Consider the following 12,309-nt stretch of genomic DNA (forward strand, 5'->3'; position numbering starts at 1 on the left):
TTGTCCCAGGTATTAAAGTTATCCCCTATAGGTAGGTGAATGGTAAGGGTCTGACTGCTGGGACCCCCACCTATCATGAGGATGGGACCCCAGCTCTTCAGAGAACATCAATACCATTCTCATTAATGGGTGGAGTGGCAGGACCAGCATGTGCCCTCTACATGGTTGGAGATTCCTGCGCGCTGTGCTTGGGGATTTCCGTTATTCCAATAGAATTGAAGGTAGAGGATAGTTAGGGGATAAATCAAATATTTAAGACAACTTGGGGGGTTCATGATGCTCACTTAGTCCTGATCCACCACTCTTAGCCTTCTGATGTCCAAAATCATAGAAGGGTAATGACACAGCTGGAGATAATGATAGGAAAGCATGCTTGATCTGCAATGTGGAAAAAAGGTTTAAGTATGCTAATTCTAGCAAAGAGTGAACTTAAACCTTATTCATCCCTCCCATGGTGCCTTTATTGTAAAGTACAGCCCAGGCATTCCAGCTTACATCTGCTTCCTGCCAAGAGTAAAATCATTCTCAAACCAGGGGTGTGTGAAATGGTGGCAAGATCTGCAGTTCCCACACAGTGCTTACTATGCAGTGAGAAGAAAAGAATTCTGGTAAATACAGGAAGTAGACAGAGGGAGGACTTCCTTCCTGGCCTTGCCAAAATTTAAAGATATACTGAGCTGTCAATCAAAAGAAGGAGGTGTGTTTCACTGGTAGCCTGGAGAAAAAAGGACTCTTCTTTTCACAATATGACTCATCTATACTCATTTAAATATCAGATTATCAGAAAAAGGGCTGTAAAGAAGGTACATGTCCTCACTGCAGATCATTTAGGTGACATGGGGAAGACTTTCAACCCTTTACTTACAGGTGCTACTGATTGAGTTGTAAAATTCTGGTGGCAAGTCTTCTTTAATAGTGAGTGACACAATTGTACTGCTGTGAGCTGTATTTGGTAAAATGCTTCTGATTAGGTATAACAATGCATAAGAAAGATGAAATTGCTGTGAATCTGGCCTTATACATCATATTACGTTCAGTTGCCATTAAGGGCATGGGACTAGAATCAAGCTTCTTGGGGAATTGAGGATATTTCCTTTTTGCCTGTTTTAGATCTGAGGTTTCAGGACTTTTGGAGGACCGTCAAAGGTCCTGAAAAGGGTCTTGTGTCCATGTATATTAAGAGCAGGATTATGAGGATTTCATGGGTGTAGGCTTTTTTTCAGTATAAAATTTGGTGTGTAGTTTGGGTGGCGATGGGCCCCCTATAAGGCTTGGGCCCTGGGCTACCATCCAAACTGCCTATATTATAATCCACTAATGGTTGCCACAAAGATATATGTAAGTTGTACCTAGTAGCGAAACAAGTACATATCACACTGGAAAAGCTTCCTCTACTACATGTCACATTGACACTAATGAAACAGAAACTCCTCCATGACAAAATAAGTGATTGATAGAATGTTTTCTATAGACAAACCACCGGTGTCACCTTTACAGTCTTACGTAACGAAACTTATTTTCACGCACGTCAAAACCTTACTGTGTCTACAGAAGTGTCCTTACCTTTTCTCTTGGTTCGAGATATTGTTTCAAGATTAAAGAGGACCTGTCACCCATAATTTCGGCACTAGGAGCTGCTTACTAAAGTAAGCAGCTCCTAGCGCATAAACAAACGCTGCAGTGTTAGAAGGATAGCGTTACCTGAAAGCAGCTCCTAGTGCCGAAATTATGGGTGACAGGTCCTCTTTAATGGTTTCATCGTTTATTATTTGGAGGATCTTTTTTGCCTGGATCTATTTAAGGCTTTGCACATTGTTACATCTTTTTGTTTTTCATCTGGATACTAGCTGTGCTGCTTGGACTTTCTTTTTGATTATTTATTTTATTTTTTTTATATAGCCTGGAGTATACATTGAGCGCATACAAAAGGCTTGATGTGAATTTCCTTGTTTCATTAAAGATGTCTTTAACTGTTATACCAAAGCAAGCAATTTATACCCCTCCTCTTATTGTAATAAGAGTAAAGTCTTGATATGTGTACTTGTTGTAAACTCCTGTTGTTTGATTATTTGTTACTCTTTAATGTCACGTCTTAATTTTAACTTCTGGTTTATAAAGTGTTCCTGAATATGTCGGTGCTGTATAAATAAAAAAAATATTATATATATATGTAAATGCTCTGGATATGTACTATATTTATTACATCTGGGGCAAATGATTGGTGGTCATTTTCAACTTCCTTATAGGGGTTGTCCCATAACGCTATTTTTTTTTAAACTTAAAAGTTATACAGTTTTCCAATACAAGTTCCTCCCAATTATCCTGCCATTCAATAGGAACATTCACCGTTTACTTACAGTGGATAGAAATCTGTCCATGGTCACATAATGGAAACAAAAGTAGTAAGAAATGAAGGTTCCTATTACGCAACAGAAATATATGATATCTATATATAGATAGATATATCTAATCATATATAATAATATCTAGAAGACTTTGCAGAACTCATATGAATTTAAATGGGAACCGTGTACAATTTTTCAATATACAAACAATAATTTGCTGAAACTGGACAACCCCATTGATGTCTCAAGGAGGCGACAATTTTACTTATGACTTGTGGTTCTAAATGTCACCCATTGTTTTTCTGCTCTTCTATGTTTATTCATATTAATATTTCAGTAATAATGAAGAGATTTTCAATAGCTGCACATTTATTTATTCATTCCTGGCTTTACATTTTATAAATTACAAGTTTTTCATTTCACAAAACAATAGCACAAAAAGTGATCAAAACAGTCAAAATAAAATGAATACATATAAACAATGTCATAAAATAGGGGGGTGGGTAACATTTTGGCAGCAAAACAGGTTATGACAACGCAATTTATAGTCATAAGTACAAACAAAGAAAACCTACAAGTGAGGAACGAGTGGTTGTGAATGTGTTTGTATTTTCGTCTGTCTTAACTGTTTCATGATCAGAACGATAAACAAGATTGTCGGTCATTCTCAGCTAATATCAAAAAAGTTAAAACTAATAAAAATGTTAAATGATAAAAATTTGTATTAGACCAACAATTTCCGTTTCTTGCTCAGAATAAAATATAATTTTTTGGAATGCCACTTAACTAAGCTCTCATGTTTGATACAAGGGGAAAGTACACTTTGGTTTAAAAAATTTTTGGCTTATTTACTTATGGGTTGTACCAACTTTGCAAATTATACTCTTTCCACTGGATAGGGGATAACAAAGTTGATTATGAAAACGGAACCCCCAGCCATCCCGAGAATAGTAGTCCCGTTCTCACTAATGGGTGGAGCATAAGGATAGGACTATGTTCTACTGCTTTATTCAGTTGTTTGGGGGTGTCAGAGATTACTGGGCACAGTGCTCTGCTGCTGTCTCCAGCCCTCACATAGACAAAGAATGGGATTGCTGAGAGTGCCGTTGTCAACATCTGTGGGGTCCTAGCAGTCGGACTCTCACAGAGCACCTTGTTATCCATTATCCTGTGGATAGGGGATAACTTGCAAAGTGGGAAGAACTCCTTTTTATGTATCCCTATGTGAAAATGTAACTTTCCCTTGTGGACAATCTCCCCGAAGAAATGACTATTCCATCTGTAGTGCTATACCGTGACTTACTGTACATCACATCTAATTAATGTTGTGTTGCACCCAGCAAGTCCCCAAAACTGCGAAATGACAGTCATCAGAAATCCAAACCTGCTGGATTTTCACATATCTATACTCACCATCATTCTTGGTAACATGTTTTTGTAACATTTGGCTCATAAATCACAAGGTCACCTGTCTACATGCAGACCTATCCCAAGGGCTCCTTGCAGGCGTATAATTACTGAATATAGTTGTCATATAGGCAAATATTTCCTGTATATATTATTCAGAACAGAACCAACTTTATATTTTGCTTCTTTAAATTATGCTACAAAATATATACAATGTAATTCAGATTGGGATGGTATTGGGAGTGTACACATACTGTAGGAATAAGTCAGTAATAATATGCTATTATTTCATTTATATCCTATGAGAGGTTGTGTGTCTCATCCATGTGTAAAGTATACATAATAATAATAATTCTTTATTTGTATAGCGCCTACAGATTACGCAGGCATTCTCTTGTTCATTTAAAGAGAACCTGTAAACAGAAATGAACCTACTAAACCACTACCAGTATATTGTCATGTATATGAACAACATCCAGATTCTTTCATGACTGAGCGTGGGGGAATCATCCAGATAAAAAACTTTGAAGCGAGATGTAAATTGGTTGTATAAAGTCATGGAGGGGCAGAGTTTAGTCCTGAAATCAAGCTCTCCCTGGGTCATGGAACAAACATTGTCTGGAGGGTTTTAATCTGGTTGCCAACATAACTGTAGTGGTTCATTAGGTCATTATCTACTGACAGGTTCCCTTTAAAGGACATATGTAAACAACTTGATGCTGCAGCAAAGCAAAATGTGAAGGCTGGCAGCACACAACCATGATCGGTCTTTGAGAAACAAACTGTGTGCTGGTCTTATTTCACAGACCAACCATAGTGCAGAGGATCATGTATAATACTGCAATATGATGCAAGGACTCCCCACAAAATAGCAGCAAGAAACTCTAATAAGGATTATAGTTCTTATAGACTGTAAGCTCTTGCAAGCAGGGTCCTATGACTGTTTGCACTGTGTCATGTAATATTATATTTGTTAATGTCCCCTATAATTTGTAAAGCGCTACAGAATATGATGGCACTATAGAAAGATTATTATTATTATTTTGTGCTGCTGGAAAGTAGGGACCCACTATGATGCACGGAGTCCCATCCTCTACACTGTGGTTGTTCTGTGAAATCCGAGTGGCGCACAGTCCGTTTTTCATTGACAGACCACGGTCTTACACATAGTATGTAAGGAAATTCTAGCGTGTTGGTCATTGATAACAAATTAGTTATTACAGTTTTTCCCTGAAGAACTTGGACTGTTTGCAACCTTCAGAAGTCCTGTCATTTGATGTTTATGGTCCAAAAACCCACTGCACCAAATTCAGGCCAGATCTGTAGTTGTCAGCCCTTGTTACTCTGCAATTTCTATAACATGTTTACCACCCTGGCTACGGTAAATATACTCAGCACACTTAAAAAAAATGATAAAATTTGGATGCATATGTACATGAAACTTTCCCTACAACCATGTAGGGAAATAATCCTAAATGGCACCTCCCATTATGTGTTTTTTTGGTGTTATTTCACAGAAATTAAAAGGGACTTTCCTGACAGCTAGGATATAGGTAGCATTCACCTCCCGTAAACCAATAGATGCTCAATGTAATAAAATTGAAAAGTGGAATGTGGTGCAGATTACATTGTAATATCAGAATAAACTCAGTGGCACAGCAATAGAAGTATTATGATGGTAACTTACTCTAGTGTATTATTTTAGGGTCAGGAATAAAGAGATCTCTTTACAGAGACTTTGCCAATTAAGGCCGCATTCACACGACCATATAGGGGACGTATGTACGGTCGCAAGCTTGCAGCCGTACATACGTCCCCCATAGACGACAATGGCTGCACGGAGCGATAGACATAGTGTCTGGCAGACATACATTTGTGTGAATCCAGCGTAAGTCCGCCTTGTAGGCGTGTGGAGTCTTACAGCCACGGATGATCTACTAGGAGATTCTGGTTAATATGCAAATGTGTTTTCTAGGATGACAAGGTAAACAATTCCTCTTTTTGCTACCCCTTAACATCAAGCATGACTTCCAAGAAGCCTAATAATATGATGTGGGATTAAAGCCAAACCAGTATATCTATTCCAAAAGGAACAGATTCAGAACTGTAGACAACACTGTTTAAACATGGTTCTGTCTCTTCAGTACAGTGTAGGAAACTGGATTGGCTGAGTGAGAGGCTATGGACTGGGGTCAAGAATTATAGTGTATTATTGTGTAATATAAATACAAAAAATCCTGCATCTAGGAAGTCTGCTTAACACTAGGGCTGATGTGTAGCCTGTGTACCTTACAGGCTGTAGGGATATGAATCAGAACTATGGCACGATTGCTCAGGGAAAGTATAGAATACATCAGTGATATCATATACATATTTGCGGAAAAGTGGCAGAATATTTGAAAAAAAAATAAAAATTGTATTACCCTGTGTAACCTTTTAGGACTTTATGGCTTATATAATACGTAAATTCTCGAATCGTTTTTATGCCAAACGCAGACACATATAAAATCAGTGAATGCACTTTTGGCTATGGCTCAATAACCTGCCACAAAAACTGCATGTGTGATTCCAACCATAGAAAGGGGGAAGCACTTAATCTCCATATAACACAAAACTCTTGGCATATAACAAGTGGCTATGACATTTCAGCTACAGAGGTCGTTGGTCAAAGTGACTGATAATGTGTGCAATAACCAAAATGAACAGATTTCACAAAAAAGTTACAATTTCCTGCAATCATGTGATCCATTTATTCCATTATTAATACTGTAAATGACAAGTTTTTCTTAATTCTCAGATAATGTCAGATCATCTCCAGCAACAAAGTAAACAATATGTGGAAACACACAAAAAGTGACTTGTAACATCAAAAAGGAAAATATTATTTTGGACTGTATCATTTTTGGCAACATTGTCCTTATCCCAAATTATATTGTCCCGAAAATATTTTATTTTAGGAATATAAAAATGAAAAATTACATAAATATTTAATCTGTTAAATAAACATTTTCTTTTTCTCTGCAATGCAATGGCGACATATCAATAGTTTCAGTTAAATTAGGCTTAGTATGTACCAACCACAATCTAAATTTAAGCAATGTCTAGCCAGGAGGAGTTATCATAAGTTTAGATATTTGCCCAAATGCTATGATATAAGATAAAAAACTTTTCTACCCCCCCCCCAACCCCACCCAAACTATCATTGTGGCTTGTCCAATCTGACCCAAGAAGTAGTAAATGTATTTTTTTATTTGTATCATAACATATCAGCAATGGTTGTTTCATTTCCAATACATTGTAGGTACATTTGTTTCTTTTTAAGAATCTTTACAAGCATTCACAATTGCCATTGAATTTTGCACGACCAATAACCAAGGTTTGTATGGGCCCAACATTTTTCATGGCCTAAAATTCTTGGTTAAAGGAAACCTACCATTTCAAATGGTCGGTGTAAGCTGTAAACACCGAGCACCAGCTCAGGGTGAGCTGGTGCCGGTGCTTAGTTTCGTTAGTGTTAAAACCGCGCCTACATAGGAAATGCCGCAGGCGTTGCGCCGAAGCAGCTTCTGCTATAAAGTTTAAAAAGTGTTAAAACCGCGATACCGCGGTTTTAACACTAACGAAACTAAGCACCGGCACCAGCTCACCCTGAGCTGGTGCTCGGTGTTTACAGCTTACACCTACCATTTGAAATGGTAGGTTTCCTTTAAAGGAAACTTTTAGGTAGTAGAACAGACCAGACACCTGAGACTAGTGGAATTCACCTGGGAGATGTATCAAAGCTTGTACTGGAGTCAAAGCCCTGCAAAAGTGAAGGTCAGCAATTGTGACTCCTCTTGCCCCATGTACCACCTATGCGGCGGTGAACTAGCTACAGTTTGCAGGTAAGACGCAGATTAGAGTGCAACTCTATGCCGGGCCAGGCCTGCCATGGAATTTATCTAGCTGTATGTTATACACTGAATATACTAGGATGCTGGAGCCTCTTAGTATATCAGGTGCAGCCTGCGGGGGGATGGGATATCAAGCACAATTCGCCAGCACAATTCTCCCTTTTGTGAGTTTGTTCTTTTTGCTACCCAACCCTGTGGATTCTTGGTATGACATTCAAGTACTGTGCATTTTAGTATTGAATATCTTGGTATGAAGTTGAACATTTAGGGCATTTTAGGAAAAATATAACTGCATTATGCCATTTATTTTACATGCAAAAAGCTGACAGCAGATTTTCTTTGCCCTGGCAGATAAAACACTATTTTGGAATAAAATCTACAAAAAATACAGTGATATATGTGGACCATAGACTACTGGCAAAATATCAAATAATAATAATAATATCATAACAATTTTAGAAGAGATAATAAAACAGTCTGATAATTCTGCTATCATTTTAAATAAGAAAGATACCCTCATCTACAAATGAAACAATTGCGCACAGCACAATAGAAAAGTCATGCATATAACAGGTCATTCTGTCTTGTTTGTGAAGTGAGTGTAGGGCTCTGTTCGCACTGGCATTACTTTCCTTTACATCAGAATCTGGTGTTTTTGGCGTTAAATTCACCTTGGTTTTCAGTGATGTTCATGTCATCAAAACCCTTGATGACCAACCAATGGGTTTACGCAGGATTCGTTTTGATCTGTGAAAATGGATCAGTATTACTGAGCTAGTGTGAACAGAGCCATCATTTTTCTGTATCAACATATCCATGATGGGTCCCACCTAAATAAATATGTACACAATAGCCCCAAATAGTGCAACTGCAAAGATCTGATGCCTCATATGGGGGTATTTAAATAGTCCCAAACTAAACTTTGGGAACTGAATAACTTGATTTGTTAACTTAGGAAAGTAATATTTACAAAATCTCATCTGGGACGTTCAGACAAGGACCCTCAGGGTGCGGAAAGTTTAGGTGGAGCACGGTTTGGGTGAAGTTGTGTAACCGAAGGGCTGAGGAAAACAAATCACAAAACCCCACTCACTTAACAGTTTCTTATATTTTTCCAAGAAAATTGTAAATTGAAACATTGACATAAACACTTCAACAAAAACAAATTGCAAATGACTGGAAAAAAAAGTTACTTTAAGAAAAAAAGTGCTAATGGTTCAATACTAAATCACAGGAAAGATATGTCCAGCAACAGATGTCTCTTTACATTGCCCTCTGTTTACAGGATGTCAACCAAAATTTGTAGCAGAATTTAAATATTTCAAAAATTCTGAACTTCAACATATTTCAGGAAACTTGATCTGTCTATTAGTCCTTAACCCTGGAGGGAGTTGCCAAATTAGCTTTTAACCGTATCCTATGTGACAGACATACTAATAACAATGCTTTGGTATCTGGACATTGGCTAAACTAGACGCAAAATATTGTGACAAGCCAAGACACATGACAAATATCTATTTTAAAGTTTATTTTATGGCTTTTACAATTCTATATTTAATGTTTTATTAGTTTACTTAGGTCTTATGTAAATGTGTCTCTTCCAAGTCTTTCTCTCATTACATAAATAACCTAAAACTTGTTCTGGTTTCTGAACTGAGAGCTGCATCATTTTAATAAATATACAGGCAGTCCCCGGGTTACGTACAAGATAGGTTCCTTAGGTTTGTTCTTAAGTTGAATTTGTATGTAAGTCGAAACTGTATATTTTCTAATTGTAGTTCCAGACAAAAATTTATTTGCACTAGTGACAAATTTTTTTGCTGTGATGGGACCAAGGATTATCAATAAAGCTTCATAACAGACACCTTACAGCTGATCATTGCAGAGAGCTTCACCAGAGGTCACAGTGGGCAGAGAGGTCCTTCTGTAATCAGGGGTCGTCTGTAAGCTGGGTGTCCTTAAGTAGGGGATGGCCTGTATATGAATTAATGGACATTAAACCTTCCTGTTTTATATTTTATAGCAGACAGACCTTCATGTGACCCCCTGAGTATTTTTTATTTATATGTACTTAAAGGGAATGTATCACTAATAGAGATGAGCAGATCCGAACTTCCCGTTCGTGTTTGGACTTCGGGTGCACAATGTGCGATGCAGATATCTTAATGACTTGGCTGCCAAACAGTCAATCTGGCAAATTTATACAATTGAGAGGGCACAAGTAGGATGTCAATCTTATATAATGGGGCACATTTACTTACCCAGTCCTGTCGCGATCCCTGAGGTGCATTGTCTGATGAGGATGAAGTCTGCTGTGATTCACTAAGATCGTGCGCCAGAGTTCACCTTCTTCTTCCCGGTGTATGTGAGTGCATTGTCTTGCGACACAATTTGAATTTTAAATCCCGCGGTTAGTCCGAATCAGTCGACGTCTACGGCCCCAATTTGTGTCGCATGAAAGTCGTCGCGGAAATAGTTGGGAAACCCGACGGAAATGCGGTGTGTGGACCCTTACTAAATGTGCCCCAAAGTGTTGCAGTAACTTGGCACTCCAATAAAGTAATGCAATAAATCATTTTTTTCTGATAAATCCATATATACAATTGACGTTTCTGTCAAATAAATGACCTTCCTAAGAATCGGATTGCTACAGGGTACAATGTGAAGGAAAAGGAAGTACAGTACTTCTGAGGAAGGTCACTTATTTGACTGAAACATCAATTATATATTGCTGATCACAAGAAATGATGTATTGCATTACTTTATTGGAGTGCCAAGTTACTGCAACACAATCCGGGAAATTTACGTCCCTAGTTACAAGTTATGCCAGTAATAGGCCAAGGGGACACACCTGGCAAATTATAGTCATGGCTAGTTGGTAGGTGCATTAGTTTGCCGGATTGGCTGTTCGGCAGGGTCGGTGTAATATGTCAGGGCCACGTGGAAGTTCTGGTCCGCATATCTCTAACCTCTAAAATAAGATTTTATTCTTCATGCCACTATTAACGTAAAATAATTCTGAATTATTCTAGTTTTTACAGACAATAGGCTGATACTTCCAGAGTCCCCTCAACACCTTAATGAGCCATGAAATTAATTAAACTGGCTTCCTAGGATACTATCATTGATGGCTCTTTTAGAGTTACCTTGTTTCCAGGCTTCCAAAGACCTGAAATAAAAGTGGCAGTGCATGCCCAGCCAACGGGATGGGGGTCACTGAGCCCCTGTTATTGAGAAAGGCCCCAGAGATGGACTCACATCTATAATTTATGAATGACATACCCTTTGAACCCAGCAGAGTTTTTAAAAATAAATAAGTAAATGGTCAGCAGATAAACATAAATATGATTGACCTTCTATTTACATAAATCAAATGAATGAAAATCCTACATATGACACATTCCCTTTAAATAGTGGTAACCCAAACACATCAAGTAATAAAGCTACTGGCGCAATAAACATACCCTTTATGTAATGCTTCTGATATGTGAATGAAGTTAGTCCATAAATACAGTAAACTGGTGAATGTGATCAGTATTATTTAGTTTGTTTTAAAAATTGGGACCAACTTTGTTGTACGCATGACAGCGCGGCTGCACTAAATGCGAAACCTTTTAATGGATAAGTGTCCATGGCTGTTATTTTAATGGACCAATGCTACCAATCCGTTAGAGAGTAAGGCATACCCGTTTTTTTAAGGATTACCCATAGGTTAAAGTTTATGATGATAAATGAAAAACTGATTCGGGACTAAAGCAACTTTCCATGAAAAACGGGAACTGACCTCTGTTTTTCACAAGAGATTTTGCCCACATTGTTATGTAGGTGACCTAACCTTATTCCAAAAATACTCCATGCTTTCTTTTTCAGGGTAATACAGTAATCTCTGACGTGTTGGGACCAGTAGTTTTGACACTGCTGAAAAGCAACAGGTTGTTGATCAAAAGGACTTGTGTTTCTTACACATATATTTAAAACTCATAATAAAAATATAAATAAAGAATTATTATTATTATTATTATTATTACACATATATTTAAAACTCATAATAAAAAAATCAAATAAAAAAACATCTGGGCTGGAATATCTTTCCAATCCTTCCCTCTTTTTGTATGGATGATATGTTCACATGTCTATGAGACATATGCTACATCAAATAATTTGGCATGTGCGGTATCTGTGGAAAACAGATACTAAAGTTCAGCTAGTGAACTTAATATTCTGAATCTTTTTGCTGCTCCAGGTTGTCTAAAGCAATACTTGCAAAAAGCAATCCTTCATCTGTTTAGAATAAAACGTCCTCATTCTGTATCAATATCTGCACGACTTGCTTCTGGTGCCGCATGTCATTTAGGGAGGTCATGGCATTCTCCTCGGGAGGTCTCATCAAGGTGGGGCCAAAGACAATACCAAGGTTCTCTGCCCCCATCAGATTCTCCTTCTCGTTCTGCGTAACCCTGCAAATAAAGATTACAGCAATTCAAATGTCATCTAATAAAAACAATAAATGAATCTTTTATGTCAAAAAATGTTTGTAGATAAAATGATTAGTTTCCAAGTTGAACAGAATCTTTATGATTTTAGCTTTCATATACCGATAACACAGATGTGGGAACCCTTTCTATCATATGACCTAATGTTCAAACTTTGTGTTTTAGTAAGGC

At 37.6% G+C, this 12,309-nt stretch overlaps 1 protein-coding gene across 2 annotated transcripts in view; it reads right to left on the reverse strand.

The window, feature by feature from the left end:
• Positions 1-2,696: 2,696 nt before the first annotated feature.
• CHN2 (chimerin 2) overlaps positions 2,697-12,309 on the reverse strand; it is a 219,834-nt gene continuing 210,221 nt past the window's right edge. For both annotated transcript variants that reach the window (XM_072153703.1, XM_072153704.1), the window contains exons 13-14: positions 7,470-12,102; positions 2,697-7,181 (exon numbers count right to left, since the gene is read on the reverse strand). In XM_072153703.1, coding sequence (XP_072009804.1) covers positions 11,931-12,102 — 172 coding nt within the window. In that variant the 3' untranslated portion in view covers positions 2,697-7,181; positions 7,470-11,930. The remainder of the gene's footprint in view (positions 7,182-7,469; positions 12,103-12,309) is intronic.

The sequence above is a fragment of the Engystomops pustulosus genome, chromosome 5, assembly GCF_040894005.1.
Source record: "Engystomops pustulosus chromosome 5, aEngPut4.maternal, whole genome shotgun sequence".
In the NCBI taxonomy this organism is placed as follows: Eukaryota; Metazoa; Chordata; class Amphibia; order Anura; family Leptodactylidae; genus Engystomops; species Engystomops pustulosus.